General features: G+C 43.5%; 1 protein-coding gene across 1 annotated transcript in view; it reads right to left on the bottom strand.

The window, feature by feature from the left end:
- The window catches only part of nhsa (Nance-Horan syndrome a (congenital cataracts and dental anomalies)), a 74,629-nt gene extending 50,788 nt beyond the window's left edge, over positions 1–23,841 (bottom strand). The window contains exon 1 of the mRNA XM_030727806.1: positions 23,381–23,841. Coding sequence (XP_030583666.1) covers positions 23,381–23,660 — 280 coding nt within the window. The 5' untranslated portion in view covers positions 23,661–23,841. The remainder of the gene's footprint in view (positions 1–23,380) is intronic.
- Between the last annotated feature and the right edge of the window lie 2,876 nt (positions 23,842–26,717).

Raw genomic sequence — 26,717 nt, 5'->3', positions numbered from 1 at the left:
TTGTTTTCCACTTCTGACAGAGCCCAAGAGGCAGCCTCTAAACCAAAGCACAAGAACCAAAAACTGCACTTCCTCAAACTGCCACTTGAGTCAATCCCCACAGACTCCCATGTTACAGTGTCCTAATTCAGTTATGACATTAACATGTTTACAGAATTGTACCACAGCAGTACGAGCAATGATTTTTAAATAACTCACCTGTTTAAATGTTACTGAGAGTTTCTGCCTGTGTGATGCACCTGTATAGTTTATGAATGCAGCTTACTATTGTGAGCTGATAACCTGCAAACTCCAGATGGCAACATCCATGAAGCTAAAGAGGAGGCTTTAAAAGAGCCGGAAATGTTGACCCATCCTTAACTGCAAGATTATTAGGAGCTGCTGAACTGATATTTGTTAAAAACATGTTTCTACAAGACCCCTTATGGGCTTGCTGACGATCACATTTCCTCTGAATAAATGATTTATGACTTTTATTGTGGAAAAATATTTAAATTAGCCACAAATATCCAGACTGAAACAGGCCGTCACGTGAGCTGGCAGAAATTTGAATAAAAACACACGTGATTAACAGGCAGCTTGGGTCAGTGACATCAGCCTACAACACACCAGATGTCACCAGCGCCTGTGTGGGGCGGAGCTTGTGATTGAGACTGAATACTAATGAGGAGAAATAAGGGCTTTTCCCACACGCTTTGTCTCTGTAAGGATCACCGAACTTCACAGGGACAGAAGTGTGCCACCTTACAAACAGGGATCCCTGTGGAACGGCAGATTAGGGGCGAGCAGCGTCCCAGATTAATCAGATCTGTCTGAGGTCAGGTGCAAACCCCGCGTGGTTTTTACTTGCAGCAATGCAGAATGTTGAATGGTATATAAACACAGCAGGATTAAATCTCTCTTTCACATACAGCCATTTGGACAGGTGTACTGCTTCACTTCAGTATTTAATGTAAAATAATCTCCAAATATAACTCAACGGTGTGCCGTCAGCCAAATAGATGAAGAAATAAACAGGCAGCTACAGTGTAATCCTGTTTGTTGGCTAAGAAAACAGTCTGCCCTTTTCCTTTTATTTTTTTTTGCTATAAAGCAAATATTTATATTTCCTTTTGCACTGAACTTCATTACTTTCAGGTGTAGTTACAATCTGTGCAGGGATGAAGGTTAGTGTTATCTCTGCTGTCACAGAATAGCTGCCACTACGAAAGTGCATTTATGATTTTATTGTTGTTTGCTCTATGGATTGTTTTGAGCTGCAGGAATTTTTTTTTTTTTTAATTATTTCAGGCACACCTGTTGTTAAAGTACTAATAACTGCTTTGTGGAAGGGATAAAGATCCAAAGGTATGCAGACCAGAGGGGCAAGAAATCTCCTCAAGCTCCTCAGCAGATTGCCTCTAATAAATATGAATATGCTTAAAATTAAACATCATTGTAACAATTACACACTTAGCTCTGCCTACAAATTTATATGTAAGACCAGAGAAGAAAGTAATGTACCACACATCTAATTTTGGATATCATAGAGGCAAATAGAGGCATCCACTATTTATGAACCGGCTTGAAATTACCTCACTGAAAAACTGGTTACAATTGATATGCACAAACTTGTAGAAATCACATCTGCACAAATACAAAGAAGCAAAAGTGAAAGAAACATCGGCGAGCACTGCTGACAATTAACTGGATAACAGAGCAACAACTTGCGCAAGTCCAGAGCCTCTGGCTCCGAGCCAAAACACGAGGAAGGATGGAAACGCCGCGCGGAGCATGAGGGATCTGTAAGTGTGAGGTTAAGTGCAGAGCTGCAGATGTTGCTGGCAAGCTGCTGCCTGAAGCGAATGTGGATGCTGCTGCTCCCATCTGTGGTCACGTTAAATATTTAATGTAACAGCAGCTACACGACAGGATCCAACAGCATCTGTAAGCGCCAATGAAAAAGAAACGGCAATTTGCATATGGGTGGAGAGACGAGACAGGCTGCCCCGTCTTATCTCCGTGTGGGAGAGTGCGCCGTTGACTTTTAGAGAGAACAAGTGTAAGGTCACAGAAAGATGTACCTACGGTCTAGATTTCAACTAAACTTAATCTGATGAGTTTGTAAGTTTCCATGCTGACTCCTGGTGAATATAGGAAGAATGAGTAATCAAGGTCTAGCCAGTCCCTTCTGGAGGCACTCTACAGTTTGTTTGTGGAAGGAAATGAGGTCTCAGTGGATTGTGGTTTAGGCTTGTCACTCCTTTGGGTGTGAAAGAAGTGCAATTATGGTGCAATATCTGACAAGAAACATGAGCAAAATGAGAGAATCACACTTCCAGCTTCCTTCTTCCAGCCGCTTCTCGGCAATCTGTGACCTTGCGGAAAGTAAAAGTCCAGATGGACAGGTCACATCTGCTCAGAGGAATGTCTCCTCTGTCGCCTCTGTACTCCTTCACCCCGAGGGCTTTGGAAACGTTAGGACTGTGAGGATACTCTCTCTTTTCCTTCTCCCCACTGATCTGATGATTTCCTAGACTTTCACTGATATCCATGAAGAACGGAAGCCATGCGGCATGGCACCACAGGGCTACGACACAAACAACTTTGCAGATTAGAAAAAAATAGAACCCCAAAAAGACTAACAATCTTCAATCTATAGCATCATAAAAGGCAGATTAAGACAAAAAAAAAAATCATAATCCGGGGGATCGGGTGAACATGCACTTTTTATCCAGTAGCTCTACCAGCTAAAAAAACCCCTGATTTCTAAATGATAATTCAAGCCACACAGACACTGGACCATCCTCATATTTTCAAAGCTATACGTGAAATTCCAGCGGGTGAAGACAGACCTCGCTTTTGCCATCATAAAATTTCTATCCAGTCTGAACAGTCAATGAAAGACTTCTTTGTCTCAGTGATCAGCACCCCTCCCACGGACATCCGTCCATGTCAACAAAAGCAGCATGATTACAACACCAAGGCACCAACAATCCACACTGTCACCACTAACCAATTGAATCCAGGAAAACACTACAGCTAATGCAACATTAGTGACTGTAAATCACGCTCATTTTCCTCCTCTTACAGCAGATGTCAGCCAACGTGAGGCAATAAATGGAAAAGAAAATTCAGTGTAACTGCATGAGCCACGCTGCAGCTGCCAAACACACCAAAAAACAGGGTGTGTTTCTTCACATTGTGATACAGCAAATGAGGCCATAAAACCTGCTGTAAACCCATTACCATTGTTGAGAAACATTTATCTTCAGCTCCTCTGTAAATCTGGATGTGGCTGCCTACACGGTCCAAGCTCCAAGTTTAACAGCAAGACGTCAGTTTATATCTGCCATGGTAACCGTTACACCAAGCCAGGAGGCCTGTGCTCAGCTCTGACCTGCTCTGGTTACAAACCCGTGTGCTGCACAAGAAACATGCTGTCTCTATATAGCTAAATGGTAAATGGACTGATACTTAATAACAGTTTTCTACTCTTAACTGAACACTGAAAAGGGCTTTTTACTACAAGCCTCATTCACCCAGTCACACATATTCTCATACAAGTGTTTTTTTTTCTATACCTAAGCACCTTGTCTAACATTCACACAGGCCCACACTCTAATGGATGCATTGGAAGCAACTCAAGGTTCAGTATCTTGGCCAAGGGGAATCAAACCACCGACTTTCTGATTGCAGGACAACCTGCTTTACTTCCTGAAACACACCCACTCCTAACTTTAACACTTAATGTCCTTAGGAATCCTTAAAGGAAATCTAAAATGCGTGGAGGTGGTGGAGGATAACAACACTAGGGGTTAAATACCTGAGACTCTCCATCAGTAGTTTTAGAACTGGAGACGTAAAAATTTGCCCAGCTGCTTTCTTTTCAAGCCCTCAAGACAAACGAGGATTATTTTGAACTCTGAATCATGCTAAGCTAGTCTAATAGAATCCAGTAATAAGAATATGGAGCTGGAAATGAGCATAACAGGCCGGTTTTAATGAGTCATTTACATGAAAGCGTTATGTAGCATGGGGAAAATGTAAAAGGCGGCATCTAAATCAGTCTAGGCTTTAAAACGGGACTTCACAAAAATGTCCATCTTTTGAGTACAGTCTTTTGATCATTCTTACAAAGCAGTTAATAAGAATCTGCTTTACAGGCTGTGTTACACTCGGCTGTGAAGCCCTTCAGGGTGAAACCTTTCTTGCGAAAGATAAAAACAGTACGAAAACACAGATTGCATGCCTAACACTCATGTCTGCCCACACTCAAACTGACAGATGGCTTTGTTGATGCCACTTCTTTTCCCTTTGCATATTTTCACTCGCACCTCAGCCTCAATTTCGCCTTCAATCACTACAAACACCGCTCCTTCTTTTTCAAAGCCGCTGAAAGAAGATGACACCTGGTCCAAGTCAAATTGCATTAAAATACCACAAACGTGTATGTTTTCACAATGGGTAGCCACAGTGTGATACGTGCCCCTGACCCTGGGTCAGTGCCATCACCGCTGAGCAACAAAGGCCCGGGTTGAACATATACATTTCACAGATGGAGAACAAGGAAGCAGCTGCCCCAGTGCCTTTCAAAGAAGAAGCACGGCATAGTTCTTACTTATTGGCATGACTGGCTGCACATGACATCACTGCAGAGGCATGTATCCCTGCGTGTTGCTATTAGAAATGCATTGTTGTTTGCAGACAGGACTTGAACATAATGGAGGCACTGAGAAGGAGTGAGCAGTGATGGAAGGATTAACGACAGACTGAACCCCAAATTACACTGAAGCGGTCTTTCATTGTCATAACTGCAATGCATGAACTCTGACTTGGCTTTGCAAGCACTGCAAATTGCAGGGTTTTTTTCCCTGGTGTATTATGAACCCGGTGGGTCAGTGGGGCTGAGTTGAAAATTTTGTCTTGGAACGTTAAAGGTGTGCGCTTTTATCTCCAGTTTTTGATGTCAGACTGTGCAGCATGTTTGCAGGCCTCTGATTGGCCAACATTTCTATATAGTTAGGGTTACATCATCACCTGTTGCTTTGGCATGCTCCTTTTTTTTTGTGCATTTTCATGTGGAGGCATTTCCCAAAATTAAAGTGGGAAAATCCTGTTTTAGAAAGTATGCGTGGATGTAGCCTGTGATGCTTCTGAAATGTGCTGTAGTGCATCTGGTGGAACTGCAAGCATTCGCGTTAGTGCCGCAACGTGATGCATCCACTGTTCCCAATCACCTGATACCCCCTGCTTACCTTTATTTATGTTCTAGATTATTTTATTCTTTTTGCGGTCAATATTTTTAGGTTCGGCGTTCTTAGTGGTCCTTGTGTTTTTGTTCCTTCCATCATGCATGGCTTTTTGGATTCTGACTGACTACCTGGATTGAAGATTTGGATTTTAGATTTCGATTGTCTCTGTTGTCCTGTGTGTGAGTCCTCTGACAATCGTTAAACCTACGTTACCTTCTCTCTCCTTGTGCGTGCAGAACTATACAGCTCGGTTGTTCTCCCTGCGCCACTGCGCAATTTATGTCAATGGACAGCACTACATAAACTGAGTGCAACATTCATTTGTCCCTGATCACCCCCACTGCAACGGCTAAATCTGTCAGAAAACATGAAATGCGATCAAAAGACATTTACAGTTAAACCTTCACCGGTAATTGTTATTATGAAGACCTCGCTCTGTGGAGGAAAAACACACATGAGAAATACAAGTGTAAATGAGTTGAGCCTGGTGAATATATGCCATTATATTATAATATGCCATTATAATAATAGTTTAAGATATATATGTATATAGTGCAGTGACCTCTAATATTTGGATTGAAAAGTGACCAGACACATTTTCTGGGACTGTTTCACTCCCTCAGAAGAAGTCATAAATCACGAGGTGTTTCACGGGTGAGGAGCGCTTACACAAAGAAGTAAATCACCCGAGTATACCTTAGCCTTGGATCTTTCCCAACATCTCCGATTTCTTAAGTATTCTCATGACAAAAGGTCATGAAAACAAAAGCTATGGGAAGAGGAACGAGTCAAGTGATTGTTGCGCAACAAGTCAGAATTCAACACAATGCCAAAACACACATTTGAAAACAGTGTCCGCATTCCTTGATCATATTAATGGGAGAGAGTCATCAAATGAATGTTTTTTGCAGACGTGTACATCAACTATTCGTGTTAAATGGAGCAGCCAAGAGAATGTGGCTCAGCCCGTTAGTTTAAACTCTCACTAGCAGAACAACACTTCCTTAATAAGATCAGGATCAGTGCTCTTTTAACTGATACACCCCGAGGATTAAGAACAAGGCGCGAGTTTGAATCCTAACATCTGGCCAGAATCACTGGCATGGATATTAAAGAGTTAAAAGACTGACAAAAAAGACTCTTTACACGGGAAACTGGCCGTCATGCCCATGAAGTAAGACTGAAACGATCTTTCCTAGGCGTGAATGTGTGAATGTCCCATACACAATGCCAATACAGCGCTGCATCTTCTGCATGTTCCTCTGTTTGCCAGAGTGCTACGTTTCACTCTGGCAGCGCTGCAGGTTCAGCAAACAGATCTGTCTTTGGCAGAGCACCAACATCAACAACAATCAAGAAACATGGATCACCAAATAGGGTGTGGGAATGTGCTCCGGACAAGAGCAAAGCTTGATCTGATGGCAGAAAGCAAAGAAGCAAGTAAAACAAAGATTTTAGTTTGACCACAGCTTTCCACTTTTGTCTTATGTAAAATACGCCCCTTTTTTCATTACCAGGTTGCTACAGTTAACTAAAAAAAAAAAATTAAATCTGAATGAAAAACTAACCATCCATCTATTTCCCTAACTGCCTATCCATTTCAGGGTTGTAAGGAGTCTGAAGCCTACCCGAGAGGCAGGGTACACCCTGGACAGGCAGCCAGTCTAACACGGGGCTAACAGGGAGAGACTGCCAGTCATCAGCCAATTTAGACCCACTAATTAAAGGAACAAGCCATCTTTGGACTGTTGGAGGAAACCCAGGTATGCACATGGAGACCATGCACCCAGAAAAAAAGAAAAAATAGGTAGGATGTCTACATGTGAGTCAAGTACTTGTACTGTTAAAGCTGCAATAGCTGCAATGCAAGGAAAGCGTGCCTACATGCGAGATGACTTAAATACATCCCTGTGACCCTCACTGACAGAGTAAATGATATTTGTGCCTTATAATTCCTTGATTCAAAGATCAGGGCAGTGAGCCCCTCCCCGTGTCCTGCCGCCCTGAGACTGTGTGTTTAAACCAAGAGATCAGACGCGTAATCTCCATTGTCCCGTCGTGGGTAGACGACAGGGTCCTAGCATGGCCCACTTTAACAAGCGGGGCCATCTGCAGCGTCACAGATGGCTCTGGTAGACTCTAACAGGTTCCCACATTCAGACAGAGGGTTAACCTGATACGAGCTGGTTTGTTGAAAAATCCACACTACCCCGCACACGTTGAGCGAGAGCGAAGGAAAAAAACAGAGAAATTGTTGTTGCTTTTGGTAAGTCATGATAATCTGCTGTGGGTATGCAGTTGGGTATTTATTATGTTTTTAAGCCCAGAATAACACCACAGCTATTTTTCACACCGTATCTGCTCGTTCATCTCAGGTCTCTGCCTACAACCTGGATCTCCTGAAACATGTGCTTTTGATTACGACGTGTTATTCTGTCAGATTGAAGTCGTCTTTGATCCACCTTGCACTCCCCGTTTCACTGCACCTCTGAAAAACAATATCCGCAGTACAGCCACCCCCCACCTCACAGGCCACCCTGTTCAAACTAACAATTATGTTCACCGGCTAAACAAAGACCCAGCAGCTTTATGACAGGAGTGAATAGACATCATCAAGGAGATAAATGAGGCCTTTCTGTCACAGACTGGTGCCACCGTGGCATTTGGTTTAAGAGTGAACAAACAGCAGGGGCAGAAAAAAAAAAAAAAAGACAGGGCCACACTTTGAGGACACATGTAGTGAAAGAATTCAAATCAACTGTTATCAATGGGTGCTGCCAAATGGGTTCAACTGAGACATTTCTTCTCTTAGACAAAGTGCTGCCAAGGTAACAACCCAGACGTTAAGTGAATGGAAGGACGTCCCACTGACAGCCTCATTCAAACAGATCCCGTGACCGAGACCGCAGTCGCAGATTGGCTGCTGGGTGATGAAGCTGCCAGGCGTCATCTCAGCATGGGAGCCGTGACCTTGACCTCACGATAAGGTGAAAACTGGAGGCCGGGAGACTCCGAGCTCTGATGGGCAAGTGCGCCCCGTCTTTGTGCCCCTCAATAGAGAGGTAATGAGTCACACAAAACTTCCCAGCAGCCGGCCAGCTGGCACGCAGCTCGCCGGCACAAAGAGATCTGAAAGGGTAGACTTTTGCCTCAACGCCGGCCTGCTTCAGCGAGGCAGCCATTCAAGGCCTGCTTTCCATTTCATTTGCACAAGTGCTTTTATGTCTGTATCCCAGCCAGACATGTTGCTGTGCATGTGTGTGCTTATCTTTTCTAGCAGGATCAGCTGACACGTTTCCACTTTAGGCCCATGTACTGGCAGGTGGGGACTCTGGGGAGCGGGTCTTTTTCAAGCTCAGAACATGGACTGTATATAAAAGACAGACACAGCCACCATGTAGTCACCCATTTTTTTGTGGCCTACCATTTTCAAGGGGGCACTGCCGTGGTAGTTTTTTTAAAGTCAGAAGTGACCATATTTGTAGTGTGAAGGACAAAACTTTCTGATAAGACTACCAGAAAGGTACAGATATGGGGTTGGCTGTGGATGACACTGAAACCTATGTTGTCCCTGGCATGCTGGGTAGTGTTAGGATAGGTAGAAAGTGTTTAAAGGATAAAGCGATGTAACTTGCAGCGTAAAAGCACTTTGAGTGGTCAGTAAAAACTAAAAAGTGCTGCATAAGTATCAGTACAGTTACCATTTAGACACCTGGTAACACATGTTAAATAAGATTCCAGTAATATCTCTCAAACTGACTTCTTGGGCAGGCTCTTAGTACAATTAACTTCTCAGCAAACCTTATTATTTCTCAGATAATCCAACTAAAAATGCTCTCAAAAGACACCAACACCACCAACATGGCGTGTGATCATATTACACAGCCTTCAGCTCTCAATACAGCTGTGGCTTCGTGCAGAAAACACCGAGGAAACATTTGGACATTAAAATTAAGCTGCATTTGGACATATCTGAACACACATGAGGCAGAGTTTAAATGCAAATGAATCCCGGGCCGCTTTCAAGGGATATCTAGTCAAATTTGTAGTGTTTGGATAGCAGGACAAACCTCTCACACAGATAAGTTTGGGTAATTTGCCTATTCCAATATTCCAAAAAAAATAAAAGTACCCAGCAGCCCCAATAATCTCCCTCTATAGTATTTATACGACTGAGAGCAGATGCAGATGTCTTTATTATGTGGCACAGATACACATAATTTCTGTGGTCTACTTCTACATTTGACTACTTGATTAAATTTTCTGTGAGGTAGCAATAAAACCACCAATGACACTTTAAGTCAGCCCTCAGACATGCTGGGTTTAACCTCAGCACCACCTCTGGTTGAAGGCAGGACTCATAATTTTTTACTATAAAAAGTTTCAAATTAATCTTGTAAAAAAAAAAAAAAAAAAAAAACCAACTATTTGGAGATGTTTGTTCAAGCAAAAATGTGAGGGAGTTGGAATGAATTTCTAAGCTATCTCAGTTTTTCCCAGAAAGTAAAAGGAAAATGTTACACACACTAAAACACACAAACAAACCCTCATGTCTGGATAGAGTTTAGTAGTATTCCTGAAGGAGCACAGAGCCAAAATGAAAGTCGGCGCTTCTAATGAAAGACACCTTCTGCAGTGTTTTAAGCTCTGGGCTGACAGCCAGCAGACGGGGCTTCAGCAGAGCTGCACCTTTAGGCACTTTGTGGTGCATCACATCCTACTACCACGTCACCACTATCAGATACACCCCTGAGGGAGGGAAGAATCTCTTGAGATAAAGTGATGTGAACAATCCTCAGCAGGCCGACCCCTTTATTAGTCCTGTGATGCAACAGTGGTCAACACAGCCCTCGCATTTCCCATAAAAGACTCCCCATAAATAGTTATTTCCAGGAACCTTTCCTCCTGGGACCGAGAGTGAAAACAAGTCAAAACCACAACTGTAGTGACTGAAACTGTAAATCTTGTTTCAGACAATCACAAATTTCTCTTCCAATACTTTTATAAGGTAGCAGCTGAATCATAAAACGAAGCCACGGGGTCGTGTTGCATATGAAAACAAACCTGAACTCCTGTCCAGCTGTGATGACCCCTGGCATCACTGTGACACACACCTTAAAGGGGAGGGGGGCATCAAAGGGGGATGGAAATCCTGCCTCCTCCATCTTTTTGGCTGCATTCAATTTCTCTGCTGCTTTACTGTTTTTCACTGTTGACCACAGCACTCATACTTAACCAAATTAACCAAGGAGAACAGGCTTTCCAGGCAGTTTTCTTTGCTTCCCATACTCAGATTCCATTTATCACAGTGCTTTAAAAGTCAGCCCCCACAGTATGATCAGCCCTCCATAGCAAGGCTGTGCAACGAGTCAAAATTTCTACTCAATACAGTTTTGGCTTTAAACAGTCAAAAGTAGAGAGAAAATAACTGTTGCACTGTGTTACATTTCTCAACTGTGCTCTCCTTTTGCCTTGTGTTATAAATCCAGCGCTCTCCCTCGTCGTCCCCTCTCACTATCCTGAGTCGCTGCAGCAGGTTTGTTTCAACTTGAGCCAAGATGAAAACCAAGAAAGAGAGACTTTGGCCAAGAAGAAAGGTAAAACCAATTCAAAGTGTTTGGAAACACTTTGAATTCAAGGAGTCAGGCGAGGAACAACAAATATTATTTCAAAAGTCCAGTTCATCCATCCATCCATCCATCCAGGGATGCAGGGATTAGCACTGTTGCCTACCAGCAAGGAGATCCTGGGTTTGAAATCCACTGCCTGAATGGCTCTGTGTGAAAACCCTGCCTGTCTGGGTTCTCTCTGGGTCCTCCAGCTTCCTCCCACAGTCCAAAGACTGCTTCTTAGGTTAACTGGTGATTCTAAATTGGCTGTAGGCGTGAATCTGAGTGTGAATGGTCTGTCTCTGTGTGTTAGCTCTGTGATGGACCAGCAACCTGCCCAGGACATAGAAACAAAAAATAGCCTCGCAAGTAGCCCAAGTCATGGCGAGCATGTCCACACCAGAAGAAGCAGGCAGAAATGCACAGGAGGTAACGATGGTACTGGACAGGTCAGTCGGTGCAACATGCACTTAGATAGGAAGCGCATGTCAAGTTACGGCGTACAGTTAATCTTTCTTTTCATGCTGTGTCTGACTAACGTTTACTTTATGCTCAAGCAGGGGTACGGCAGGGGTACGGGAAGACCACGGGCAGTGACGGATTGTTCGTCTACCTGCAAAGAGTGTTTGCTGTCAGATGGATGTAGAGCCAAAAACGTGATACATGGGCTACTTTAACATGTGCTGTTTTTTGTCCATCAGCCAGCCGCAGAGAAGAGCGAAGTTATAACATACAAAGAGCTGAAGTGAAACCTGAGTGTGAAACTTTTCATGCTGTATTTGTGATCTTTGAATTTTTTGCACTTCTCCCCTTCCTGGTGAACTCCAGTCGCTCCCTTCTCCATTCCGACCCGACTCATTGACCAGTCAGCATTTGACCATCGCGCAGGTCATCCACATCCAGCAACATGCAGAAAGGATTTTGGAGGACGGCATGGGAGCGCATTTGGGGTGGGTGAAAATGGAAATGAACACACTTGCCAGAGTGTAAATTACGCTTTAATCAGTGTCATTTGCCACTGATGCCTGCTGTGTCCTCTTGCTGCTGCTCTCCCCACCTTCTACAAATGCAGATATGTGTGAAAGGGCAGGGAGGTCTCAGAGCCATGCTGCCAAATATTGCTATATTACTCTTGCAAGCTCCTCTGCAATGGGTGGTGTGAACAGTTAACAAGATGGAAAGTGAAAAAAAAGTCACAGCAGCCCTACAGCAGCATTGACGGAGGTTATAAATCTGTGTTTGTCTCAAATTTAATTTCACTTTATTCCACCAATCTCCACTTCCCAGAGTGCTGAACACTTGGGTGTTATCCCTCCACTTAACTGCTGATGAACTGTGCCATTTGGTGGCTTCTTGTGTGTACAGTAAACACGGTTGTAGTTTGTTATGGTAAACTTACTCTGCTGGTTGACAGCAACACAGCTCCACACAGCCCTGGAGAGACATAATGCCAGGGTGTGTGAGAATCTAAACAGGTGGAGTCTATGGATTTACCTGAGAAACAACAGTACAGCATTTCATTCACTACATGTTTTCAGAGCTCAGATATCAGTGGAAGTTCCCCCTAAGTCTGAACTCCCCGGTGAGCACTTCAGACTGGTAACCAGGAATTTTTTTTTCAGGATGAGGATCCATTTCTTGGAAACATGTCAGGCCGATGCACGGTTAGCTAGAATTTTCCATTTTCTCGAATTTAAATATCTAATGGTAAGAAGTGGATCTGTGGGAGTTTGATGTGTCATGAGATCAGCAACAGTGGTCACAATAAAGCTCAAAGGATTTACTTGGAATTCTAATGAATTCTGTTTCTCTTTTAGTCTGAGTCTCGGGACATTTGATGACTCATTTGACTTCAGTGAAGGTCTGCAGTCAACTATCGTTTAGCCTCTCGTTTACAAAAACTCACTGTGGTGTGATTTATGCATCAGTGCTGAAAAACGGCATTAATTATTAAACCAAACAGATTTATCGGGAGTACAAAGCATCAGTTTTCAGGGTTGATTGGTGGTGAGTAAATGTTTAATTCAGAGAACTGAAAAGCAGAGCATAATGGAGAGCAGGCCATCCATTTTTATGGCACCACTTTTTTTTCTTTCTTTTTTTTTTTTTGCTGCTATAGCAGGATGGTCTCTTCCCAGTGGGGCTGCTGGGAGCAGGACTGGCTGAATCCCAAAAAAAGAAACTGGGATACGGAGAAGAGGGAGAGTGATAGAGAGAGCTCAAAGGAAGATTACAGTCAGAAGGGGAGAACAAAGTATAAAAAGAGCCTGAGGGAGTGGACAGGCACAGAAATTACTGGCGAGAATAAAAGATTAATCGGGATGGCGAGGAAATGTCCCAGACAAGGAGGGTAAGAAGGAGAAGGGGGGAACAAAAGCTAAAGTGAATTTGTGTGCTTCACGGCACGATGAGCCGGTTGGTGAAGAGTCATCCTGACCTGTCCAGTGTTATCTGAGGCATTAAAACTCTACTCATCTGACATGAAATCTTCACTGTAAACAAACGGAAACTCCCAGTTTTTCATGTCTTTCCTAAAACAGAAATAATCCTCAGAAGACTCCAGAAAGAAGAGGTGTGAAGCATCAAGAGGCAGACCAACAAAACCTCTGTATCCAGGTCAGTATGCTCAAAAACACTCCACCAGCCTCTCACAGGATGCCTTGAATCACTAAAAGTGCAAATCAGTGTGACAGGAAAAAGCCCAGAGGAGGGTCCAAACACAGCAGGAGGCAGATAAGACCACGGAGAGAGAGTTTGAGTCTGCAATGGCAGAAGTCAAATGAAAAGAGCCGAGGGAGGTTTATGAGATCAAATAATCACATGCTATGAACAAGACAGACGATTTTTTTCTGGCTGAGGCCTTGTTAATAGTACCTCCTCCTTTTATGGTAGCAGCATCTAAAGTGAAGCTTGTTTCCAGCTTCATATTTTCTGTATCGGACTGTAGTACAGTATCTTTGCATGATTCATTCAGAACGGGTCTTTGACAAGACGATAACCGCAATCTGCGATGAGTCACTACCTTATTTGAAAGGAGTCGATGTATTTTCTTCTTATTTTTGACCATTAGGTGGATTAAAAACAGCTGTCATACTTAAACAGATTAAACCCAACGCTGATGATTTTCTTTTGGCTCTGGCTAAAACCGCTGACAAAATTGTGCACACTAGTTAAACATAATAGTTATGCTTAGATCGCTCAGAGAGAAAGCTAAAAGCGACACAGTGTCTCCCACGCAGTGCACAAACTCTCTCTGAGCGACTGCAGATTTTTTGCTGGTTGTCTACTTGAAAAATGTTTTAAAATTTTGCAACAAATTTGCTAAGTTTGCAAGAACGAGATGAAACAAAGTATGATTATCACGGCTGTGAGTGAGATGGACGGCAGGCTGACCGGCAGAGACGGTAAACAATGCTACAGAAAACACACACACACACACACACACACACACACACACACACACACACACACACACACACACACACACACACACACACACACACAGTATTAGGCCTTGGTGGACTGAAAACTGATAAAATAATATAAATGATCACAGAGAGAGAACGTCACAGGCAACAAGAGATCACTTAATGTTTTTTCTCTTATGTGGCTCACAAACTGTGCCACTGCACACACACACACACACACACACAGACGACTCACTTTTTTGCTCGGTGCTCACCTGCACCTGGTGAGATGTAAGAAGTTAGCAATAAAGAACAAAATCACAATAAGAATACTTTCTTCCAGGAGTCAGACCGGTAAGGCCTGTGTGGTGTGTGTAAGATTAGCTGCTACTGCACAAACAAGAGAAACATGCAAAGCCTAATCTTGCACTGCAACCATGACAGCGGTTTGGGGTCAGAGGTCATCTCTGAGGAATAGTATTTTAACTTGAAACGCCACCACCTACTCACTAAGTCAGTATGAAAAGCCACTGATTCTAGATGACAAAGTCTCTAATCACTTACCAGTTTTTGCCTTTATGCACCTGCATCACTTTATAAGAGCATCATATAATTTTAATTTCACAGCCGTCGGCACAGACAGGCCAAACAATGCTGTAGCACTGGCATGAAAAGACATGAGACATCCAAAGTTTAACAGGCCCGCTGCTCCTGGTTGCTAAGATCTGCTTTAGGAGACGATTACTGAACAGAGAAAGAAAAATAAAACCCTCAACGTCACAAATTCTCCTTCTAAAGACAAACGAAGCAGATAAAACAGGCCTAAAGGGACGAGCCTGACGTTTACACACAGATGACACAGGTGCCTCCTGCTTTAGCATCCCTCCGGTGATGGTACGGTGATTGATGAAAAAGGCTCTTTCATGTTTTAAAAGAGTCAACCTGCCTGATCCATGTGCTTGCATAGTGAGGCGGGGTGAGTGAAGTTCACATTCCAGTCGAAGCCCAGTCTAAACACCTGCATGGCGGGACAATCACACGTGTTTCCCGCCTGTTAGAAAGCCACTCGGTCAGTTTCAGCTTACATGTCTGCAGCCTTTTCCAGCTTTACTAACAGTGCATGAGAGTTTATTTAAAGCTGCAGGCATGGATCACTGATATACTAAGATTTACTGCAACACATAACTTTGTGTTGGTAGAAGATTCACTTAATTTAAAGCCCTTTTTTTTTTTTTTTTTTTTAACAGCTATGACTCACCATCAGCGTCTAAGATCCTTTATCTCTTACTTCCTACTAATGTCTCTCACCAGATAGCAAGTTGGCTATTCAAATAGTCTAAGAACAGGGGAGTTCAGAAGAATTTCATATGACTTTTTATCTTTTTTTTTTTCCTGCCAAGATCCAAAGATGCCTCTTATGAGTAATTCCATTGCATAATATTTAAATCTGTCTTTGTGGTGGTGGTGCTCTTGGGGGTGGGATATAATGTCTTTTAAAGACAGTCTGAATTAGGAGGAAACCAACACAGGTGCCCTGAAAGGCTCCTGGTGAGACAAAGACCAGCCGACAATGGCTTTATAGCCCTGCGAGCTGTCAATATTTCTCCAGGTTGCCACGGAAAAGAATGCGGTGTGGCGCCGTAAAATGCACGCTGCAGTAAACTTAGTTTAACCTGCAGCCAGACGCGTATTTATTTGATCTTAGGAGAAAAGGCTGTAGTTTCAGTTCCAGTACTGAGAAACAGCTGCGCGTGGGTTCAGGTAGACTTTTGTGCAGATGCTGTGGAAGAAGCTTTGCATAGAAGAAATGTTCCAGTTTTTCCAGACGTGTCTGTCTCTGGGTGACGCTCCTGGATGCACCCGCTGCCGCGATATGCTGAGAGATGACGCCCATGTTTCGGTGACTCCACGTTAGGAGATTGGAGTCGCAGGTTAATTTATAACAAAAGATAAAGCAGTTACTTCACAAAGAAAATGAATGAAATTTCATAATCAGAAGCCAATAAAAAAAGTTAGCAATAAAACAACTGGCACTGTACTGCAGCCTAATGGGTGATTTAAATCTGAGTCAACTTACAGGACCAGGAGGAAGTAAAAGGCAAAAAACAACCATGAGGAGCAACCAGGACGAAAGACTTTGTTTACTTTATTGATTTGACAGTTTAATTAGACCCAGCCCTGGACTGGGTTTTGTCGGCCCGCTGACCCGTGGCCATTCAGCCTCATGTCAAACGGTAAATCCACTTTAATTGGCTGGTCAAGTCTTTAGAGGGTGAGTGATAAGCAAGATGGAGGCGACTGTGTTTGCTCTTTTGTGTTTTGATGGGCTGTGATTGGAGGGGGTTGGGAGGTCGGCGGGCTTTTAAGGTCAGGCGGTGGATGGCTTTGCCCCCCACCTTTACCTCAGCGCAGGCAGTGAATTGGAGAACTTTATTCATTAACCGTCTGTGTGGTTGAGACGCTCGCATGCACCTCAGGGCAGGGAGATGTGTTATCATCATCCCTGATTTCTGCTGTAGAGAAAACAATCACCTTTCACCAACAACAAACTAACGCCTCACTTTCTCTGGAGCAACCTGATGGGAATTTTGACACGTTTTTTTCCATGAATGTTAGCCTATTCACCTGAAAATATACAAAAGACCCGGAGAGGGATTTTGGGAGACTGCCTCAGGAGCACTTGCACTCATGGTGGGTCCCACCACAGGAATGTAAAGTGTAATAACTCACACATTTCCCTCAAGCAAAGTAATGAAAAGCCTTAACCTTAATTTTAACAAGACACCCCCCTTTCATAAACAAACACAGCCTCCAGACCCCACCCCCACCCCCACCCCCCATCTCCCCTAATGACACCAGCTATCCAGACCAATTTAGGGAGCATGTGTGGGGTGCAAGGTCTCAGAAGTGCAAGCGAGCGCTGTGGTTTCCTGGTCACTGGCTTTTTGGGAATGGTTGACTTGACAGAACCACTTCAGTCGCAGGCCAGGCAATCCACCGGGGGCTGAGGTGCTGAGACGCACGCATGGTTAATGAGGCCTTGTGAATGGGAAGCCTTCAGTTCAGTTTGGTACAAAGACTCAACTTTTAAAATAGAACACAAAATCAAAGGGCCAGTTTGTCCTTAGCTTGATCCCTTTTTTCTCATAGCTCCATAATAAAAATGCAAAGTCATAGAGCTGAACATAATCCGCAAAGAAGTAGAAAGAAATGACATCAGCTATATGACAGCTGAACGAAAACAACAAGCCTCAGCATCAAGGCTGTCTCGGCCTTCTCGGTGTCTGTCTGGGAAGGGACGGGGGGGGGGGGGTTCCAGCAATGAGTGAGCAAAGTCTTTGAAATCTGCTCTATAATTAGCACAGGTGCTGTATCAATGGCAGGTTGTCTGGACCTGCAGAAATATGCATTCTGATAATGAAAGGGAAAAGAGAGGCAGAGCTGAAAAGCAGTGATGTATTTCCTTTCTGTGTCTCTCTGCCTCTCCGTTCCACTACATAAACTAATCTCAGTTACTTGACAAATAAAAACTGAATCACATTAGAGGACACTACCGATAAAATCTGATTTCCCTCACTGACAAAACATTTTCCTTCCTGTTATCTGAAGCTCTGTGCCGAATTCCAACATTGACAAATATTGACTTTGGATGGACTCGTAAGTGCTGCCTCACTTAGTAAATCAGTCGCGGTAATGGCTCGACTGGATCAATTAAATGCATAAGGGAAGGACTGTCAGCGGGATAATGTGGGTTATCGGTCTGAGCTGCTTCAGTGGAGTTTAAAGCAGCGAGGGGACATGCTACAGCCATCCACAGAAATTCTATTACAGGCCACCGAGGCTCGCAGAGCCGCACGAGTGCCACTGTGCTGAACGGGAAGACCGCAGTGAACTCCAGAGACGGGAAGGATGGAAAGTGCAGAGCTTAAATACGCAGTGCTCAGACGTCCGTCACGGGTAATTTAAGGAGGAGGAGAAATGGCACAGAGGAAAGCTTAAAGCACCTCTGAAAGTGAGGAACTGCTCCTGTCTTAAATGTTATATAACGTGCAGTGTGTGTGTGTGTGTGTGTGTGTGTGTGTGTGTGTGTGTGTGTGTGTGTGTGTGTGTAAGGAAAATACTGCATGACCTGATTTGTTTCATTTCAAACATGTTTGATGACTTCTTTGACAGTTACAAATGTAATAACTGTAAATTGTGCACACTTCCAGCAGCTGTATGCATGCAGTGTGCTTATCTTTAAGATAAGATGTTGATTCTGGCTGATCTTTGAATTGCAAACTCTTTTACTACATTATTCTAATAACTATGCCCAGGGCAGCGGGAACATTTTTAAGCATTATACCCAGCAGATATCCAGTCTAGTTAACTCACTAGATGATAATCAGGGTTTTTAAAAGTCCAGGAGGCTGTGGGGCCTAAGTTGATCTCCTGCCAGTCCAAAGTGCCAACCTTTTTTTTAAAGACCAAAGCTAAAATCTTAACTGTTAGCTAATGCATCTTTTTAGGCGTGTGTTTCCTGCTTTTACACAAATAAAAATATCCTTATTCCACTATTGTATTTCTCGATATGTCCGGTAACTACGTGAGCGAGGTCAACTGTGGTTTGCTGCTTTCTTGCTGGTATATAGACTATATCAACAAAAGTATTGGGTCACACTTCATAATCTTTAAATTCAGATGTTTTCAGTCCCATTTATGCACCCCGCAGGTGTGTAAAATCAAGCACCTAGCCATGCAGCGTGCGTTTACAAGCATTTGTGAAAGAATAGGTCGTTCTGAAGTGTTCTGCAAAAGGGTGCCACCATTGCTACAAGTCAGCTCGAGAAATTTCTTCCCTCCTAAATATTCCATGATCACCAAAAGTCACGCGCTCTCTGCTCATTCAATAACTGCAGCTTTCCAAACTTCCTCTGACATTAACATCAGCACAAAAACTGTGCACGGGGAGCTTCATGGCAGGGGTTTCCATGACTGTGTGCAGAGGAGCACATACGCAGCTCCACTATTTGGTCTGTGCGCAATTAGCAATTAGCGTTATAATGGGTGGATTGCTCTTCACAAATCAAATGCATCATTAAATTTTACTCAAGCCCCCCCCCCCATGACTGTCGCAGCAGCCAGATTTAACAGCTTGGCAGAAGTCATGCAGTCTCTCTTTTTCTCTTAACAAAAACCGTTTACTTGCACGCAGTCAAAGCTACAAATTAAAACCAGACAGCTTCCAGTAGCAAAAATGTGAAACCTTCCTTACAGATTCTCTATATTCGTATGCCGATATCTGTTTATAGAGATTATGACCCAACATGAAATAAAGCCAGCTTTCTTTCGGCATCACTTCTGTGAAGCCTTTCGTCAGCGTTTTACGGTTTTGCTGAAGGTTTATGATGTAATACTACAACCAGTAACAAGTCTTATCACTTTCATCCGGAGTCACAAGATTATTGGTTAAAACTCTGCACACAGTTTGCAATACGAAGGTATTTGAGTGGATTTAGTGAGTTCAGATCTCGTGCCGGGGTTTTGCTCAGTTTTGCTCCGTGTGGCTGACTCTGCTCTGTTCCTTCTTTATTCTGGTATTGCAAGGCAGTCTCTGGCGCGGTCTGTACAAAGAATGCGGTGAACTGCCAGCCATGTGCTCTTGGACCAGAAAAGCCAGAGGGCCACTTGCCGCCACAAGTATTACAGCTCCCCCTCTGTACTGCGCCAGTGTAACTTAAAACCCGGCTGAGTCCTCCTGCTCGGAGGAGCCCCGATGGTAGTTGAGCTCAGACACTGATGGGGTGTCACAGGAGAGCTGTCCAAACACAGGGCTGAAGGATATGTGCCAGGCGCCTCGTGTGCTTGTGTGTGTGAAAGAAAGCATGCCAAAAAGAAACAGCAGCTTTAACTTTTTTCAAGTGTCTGTTTTTAAGGAATTCTTGCATTGTTTAAAGAGCCATGCGAAGCATTGTTTCAAGCGTTTAGAGACAGATTTCCTAAAGTGCAAAGTATGGCACGCTATCTATACAGCTGGTGTAGCTGATACAGAATCAAAGGGTCGACATGAGATGAAGTAAAAGTGAAAGAGACGCACGGCAAAAAAAAAAAAAAAAAAAAAAAGGAGTCGTTTGACCCAAATGTGTCAGCATCTCAGCCTGGATTTAAAAACATGCCTGCATGCAAATATTACCACAGCGAGCTGCAATATTAAAGCAGCAGGCTGCTAACATGGCACGGCAGGGTGACACCTCACCAACAGGTCAACATCTGATCCAGCACCATTCTATATTGGTGCATGAATCTGCAGCTGTGTCCTCCTCCTCCTCCAGCAGTCATCCTGTGGTCAAGTCACAGCCACATCATAAAAGCCGCCACCCCCACCCCCACCCCCACCCAGCTATCTGTGCTCCATTTACACCAATTGTCATTCAGATAAGGGAGGGTACTGCTGTTTACAGCTACCCCTGACACATTAATATGAAAAGCATAATTAAGACCAATTAGGTTTTCCTAGGGAAAGGGGGGGGGGGGGGGGGGGGGTAGCTAGAAACACGGCATGCAAAATCTATTGTACGGCAACATGTGGCGAGATTTAGTACAGTTTCATCCTGTAATGTTACTTGCAACAACACTGCATGACCTTTGTTTAAAATCTGAATGCAAGCTGCTTGAATCAAGAGGGGATTAAGAAAGCTATCACTGCCATCACTTGAAATCATCCACTAAGGCCTGAATTATCCTTCTGTGTCGGGTCTTTGTGGGGCGCCCATACGTAACTGCAAATCCCCTCTGGACCCTACACGGTAATCACAAGCCTTGCGGGCTGTGTCGACCCAACGTGTAGTTACATTTCTCGAGGGGTGCACGTCAGGTTACGTTGTAGGTTACCGCGTAGGGTTCAGAGGGGATTTCAGATACGTATGTAGGCCTCGCAAAGACCTGACGCAGCAGCATAATTCAGGCCTAATTATTCTTCTAGCTTCCTTTGATTTACAGCTTCAAGATAACTCATAACTAAGAGACTCATATTGATAATGTGCAGGTTATTGTGACTGAATCCTACAGAACAAACCAGCAATTCTGCAAGAGAAAAGCTAACAAAACAAAACAAAAAAAAAAAAAAAAAAGGAAAAAAAAACACTACACAAAGTCGCTAATTAAAAGAAATCTCTGTAGACATCTCAAGGTTTAAATTGGGTTTAAGAGGAGTCAGCAAAAATCCATCCTGCACATAAATACCTTGAGGCAAAGTAACCCATTCACAGACCACAGGAAGCAGGGTCTGCATGGGGAACATGCAAGGACTTGCTCAACCTAAACTTAAAAAAAAAAAAGTGTGTGTGTGTGTGTGGGGGGGGGGGGGGGGGGGGGGGGGGGGTGAATGCACTGGGGTATGTCCAGGCTGCAGAAAGTGTTCTGGGGATGGATAATTGTGGGACGTGGAGAGAAGAAAGACTGGTGTACAGGTTCCCTAAGTGCTTACTGGAGAGTAGAGTAGTTTTAAACACACACACACACACACACACACACTTATCAAAACACATCACCCCGAGTCACTCAGGGAAGGGAGATTAAAGGAGCCAGGCGATGGCCACATGCTGTGTTATCAGGGTAATGAATGATTACTGGTGGCCTAGCAAAGTTTTACATATGAAGAAGAGCAAGTGTGAATAACATGTTTAATCTTTACATGCCAACAAGTCAGCTCAGGGCAAGAAGTTTTCCTTTTTACAAATAATAGCAGCCCACACTGATGCTCACTGGAGTTTTCACTTGCCAAAAGGTTACTGTAGTGAGGAGGTTAGATGGAGAAACAGCGCTTATGTCTTTGAAAGTCTAAAATGTAGTTACAATAAAATAATAATGTTACAGGAATTCAATCACACATAATTCAATACAGCGACAGGGCGAGAACCAACATGAGGAGCATCTCAATCCGGACTCGAGACCCCCCGAAAGGCCGTATTATTCTAAATAATCTTGAGAGGAATGACTGCAATGAGTCTGTGCTGCTGCTGAACTCACCAACAGAGGGACAAGTAGGTAAACAAACATTTCCTCCTACATCACAGCTGACCACCATGACTTTGATGGTCTTGAAAGGACAGGTGACTGTCTCACTGCTCCCATTGGGACAAATGACAAAGTTTCAGGAGCCCTTTGAGGGATGACTGCACAGGTAAGCACGACTGGTCCACATGCAGTTAAAACACACCCGTCACCTTATTAAACATTAATGAAGAAAACCTTATGGTATGCTTGGTTAAATCAATCTCCACTTTAAAAAAATAAAAATAAAAAAAGTTTTATTACAGTTCAAGTGGTTTTCCTTTGGTGGAAGGCCAAAAACCTCGACTAGAATGAAACAGCAAAAACTGAACTCATGTACTCATGCATAAGACAGTGTTTGTGCTCATAAATAATAAATAGCAGTCTCGACTTGTCTTTATTTAGTGAAGTGGGCCCACGAGTAAAAACAGTCTTTGTCTCTCATATCCTCTCTAATCGTAAATACCCCCCTGGGGAAAAAAACAAAAAACAAAAAAACCCTAAACATTGATAACATATTTTAGTGGATTGACCCACAAAGAGCTGAGAAAGGTGGTGAGTTTTGAATCAAGCGCTCAGACCTAATGAGTGTGTTATAGCTACTAAAATTCAGCACGACCCTTCTCAAGTTTTAATCTAATTGTTCAATCTGTGGCTCTCTTATCTATGTCAGGATGACCCTCAGAGCAAATGCCGCCCACTCCCGTGCTGAAGGAGAAAGTCACTTCTTGGGTGAGTTATAGCAGAGTAACAGCCGGATTCAAGTGGCTGATAGTTTGAGGTTGGGACAGTCAAACTGTCACACACCCATCGGCGTGGGAAGACAGCACGGGTCTCCCAGTAATCCTTACAAACCTCTGAGGGAAAATTATATGTAAAAAAAATAAAGTTATTACTTTAAAGCCACTTTGTCAAAGTTTGGGGGCAGTTTCAAGCTACTATAGTGGCACTAACACAACTTTTATTAGATCTGCGTCATTTTTAAAAATAAACGTCACGGATGGAAAATAGAAACGGTGCCTCCTCGCGCAGCTGTCTTCCAGAGCCGCGCGCAGGCGGCTCCGGGACACGCGGATAATCGGAGCCGGTCAGTACTCACGCACTGCCTCCTGTTTGGGGTCCAGCTCGGAGCAGGTCCGCTGAAGGTGGCCGATCTTGCCCTGCAGCCCCCTGACCCGCTGGTTGGTGGACGTGAGCTCGTTTTCCAGCTCCTGGAATATGGAGCAGGCATGTTTGGCCAGGTCCGACAGCTGCCGCAAGGTCCGAGACAGAGCCACATTACTGATGGAGACCAGATCCTCAAAAACCAGACCCTCCTCGTTTGGGACTTGATACCTGCACAGAAACTGGGGTTCCACTATTCTTTTGGCAAATGGCATGTTGTAGTGGAGCGGGGAATAAATCCAACAAAAGTCTCCCAAGAGTGAGTAGAAAGTTGCTGTGCCCCCTCGGCCCCGGATCCAGTTTTACTGAATTCAGCTGCTGCTGCTGCTGCTGCTGATGCCCCCCATCCTTTCATTTGTTAGAGAGGACTGTTGTGCTCCTCCTCGCTGCTGCGCCGGGTCATCTGCTGCCCTAATGCTGGTGTGTTTTTCACTGCTACAAAGTAGAGGTGGTTTTTTTAAAAAAAAAAAAAAAAAAAAAAAAAAAGTCTGAGGGAAGACTCGGAGTGGAGTCCCAGATCTGAGTGGATCCGGACTCCCCTGCTTCAAACTCACCAGGAAGGATAATCTACCCTTAATGATGCTGCAGCACTCATACGGGACCCTGTAAACACTGCACGGCAAAAGCTTCACATGGATTAGAGTTAAAGGACAGAACGAACACTGCAGAATATACATTTTAAAAAAAGCAATTTATTAAAGGTAAAAAATATGATTCATTTAAAAAATTCTTATTATGAATCTGATCTCTTTTTTTTTTGTCCTGTTTAAGTATTAAACCCCTCCCCTCTTTTAGACCGTGTATATCATCTCCAGCAGAGCGTGGATTTTTGGGGATACAGAGTAAACAGGAACACTTAATTCCCTGCATTCTGGTGGATTTCCGTTTATGTTATATCCTGCATGTCTTTGTTTATGTAAAGGAAAACACAAAAATCAGTCATTGGGTGACATTTACTGGATTGTACTGCACTGAGACTCTCAGGCATGCTGCACTGCTGTCAAGCGGAGTCCAGTCAGTGTTGCTTGTATAGCCCAGTATCATTTATAAAGATTCAATGAGGAAAATGTGCTCTGTTTTCTATCTAAATGTGAACCTGCTGGTTAGTACAGTGTACAGTATGAAAAAATTAGATTCACTTCAGTGAATCAGTCCACCTTTCATGGAGGTTGTTGCACTTCCTTCACAGACAGCCACCAAGCCAACAATAAGAGAATAAAATGTAATTAAAGAAAACTATTTAAAAAAGCAGAGAAGAGAGAAAAGACGACACATTAAGCAAACAAGGTTAACAAAATGTCTTTAAGATCTTCTCAGAAGTATCGGCTGAGTTTTGTTTCCCAATGTTTTAAGGTGGGTGGTTCCTGAGCTGGGAGCATAAACGGCAAAATCTGCATCCCCAGTTTTTCCCTGTGAGGAATATTGGATGGGAGGCAGGGATGCAAAGTGAATCCAGTGAATATACAAGTAAAAGCATTTTAAAATGAGTTACGTAGGATGCTGGAAGCCACTGTGGCTCCACTAACCTGGAACGTTATGCTCCTGGTTATTTGTTTTAACCTTGCAGCAGAGTTTGGAGGGAGCTGAAGCCTACTGATAGTCTAATTGTTTATAAAAAACCAACCTACTCCACATTCATGTGTGTACAAGTTTTTGATTCGAGGGTCAAGTAGAATTTCTGTTTTGTCTTCGTTACGTTTAAAAACGTTCACGCTCGTGCACGTGTTAATCTCAGTTAAACAAAGTGCGGGCGAGGTCAGGATGTACTGTGTCTGTCAGCTGGTTCTACAAATTAATATTATCCCTGCCAAGTCAGCAAACATGTAGACATGATTTACTCTTCTGGCTCCCTTTTTTTTTTTTTTTTGCCTGGTTCCACTTGTGACAGTTGGAGTGCGGTGAGTTAGCGATTCTGTCTCACATCAGGCTCCTCTGGTGTGTTTGTCTCTGATGGGTTTTGCATGAGTTTACTTAATTCATAAACCCTGGACTTTATTTGAGTCTGAGTCTTCTTTTGAATGTAGACACAGTTGTAATTGACCTCAGGTCAGCGGGCAGCTTGTTCCAAAGGACAGGATCACAGAAACTTTCAGCACACTTAATTCTGGGAACAGTGAAAAGCTCTGTGGCCGATGACCTCCGAGGTTACAGAGGTTGACTGAAAACCTAATTTCCTCATTTCACATAATTTCCTTAAGATTGATTTGTAAATTTCTAAACTTGGGAAACAAATCTCACAACTTCCTTTTTGAGAAGAAGTCCTATATCTGACCTCCTCCTTGTTTTTCTTTTTGGGGCAAGGATGATTAAGTACCACAAAATGTTCAGCAGTGGTATCTGCTCATAAATAATAATATGCGTGAGTAAAAACTACCCATTTCCCAAGAAAGAAGAGTTGCCCCGGTTGGGGGCATTGCTGCCTTGCTGCTTCTTGATATTTTAATCTACGCCTGTGCAACAGAGTTCTGCAGGAACCTGAAATATTCACGTTTTGTTCTACAACAAAAAATACATAAACACAGTAAAGACCTCACATGAATTTACCTGTCATACAGAAGGTGTTTGCTAACTGGTGGGGGATGTTGGGGACCTTCAGTGGCTGTTGTGCGGTCCTTGAGGTTGCTCAGCTGCCTCTCCATCCAGTCAAATGTCTTGGCCTGCAGCTGCGTCCTTGCTCCGCTTGGTGTAGCAGCACCGGTTCTCCATCTGCTGCAGATTCGGGCTGAACTGGCGCTGCAGCTCGCAGCAGATCTCAAGAGCAGAACAAGAACAGCTGCAGTCCAAGACAGTTCAGCTGGAGTTTGATCAGGGAATGAGAGGTTCTTTGGAGAGGCAGTTGAACGACACACACACACACACACAATACCAACCTGTTCAGCATTCAGGTAAGGAAACACAGGGTGGGATGGGCTGTGGCTACCTGAGTGTTTTACTAGAACCTCAATGAACCACAAACAAACACATTAACCCAAAGTCTTTTTTTCTTTAGTTCCAGACTTAAAGTAAATCCTGAGTGTTAAAAAATCTTAAATCTAACTTAAGCTGCAGGACTTCTGTTAAGAGACTGATTTCATTTATTTGTTGTAGGGACAACAACAACAACAAAAAATCATATTTTATGTTGTCATATCCCTGCGTAGGTTAATCTTCACTTTCACCTCCGTTTGCAGACCTGACAGCCCGAGCTGAGCTTCATTCACATTTGCTGAATGAGTGTTTAGCTAAATCCCACCAGCTGACGGGGCCAGAATCGACAGAGGTGACAGCCCCAA

This window comes from Archocentrus centrarchus, chromosome 4, assembly GCF_007364275.1.
Source record: "Archocentrus centrarchus isolate MPI-CPG fArcCen1 chromosome 4, fArcCen1, whole genome shotgun sequence".
NCBI lineage: Eukaryota > Metazoa > Chordata > Actinopteri > Cichliformes > Cichlidae > Archocentrus > Archocentrus centrarchus.
Note: the sequence above shows the minus strand (reverse complement) of the source record. Positions and strands in the feature narration are given on the sequence as shown.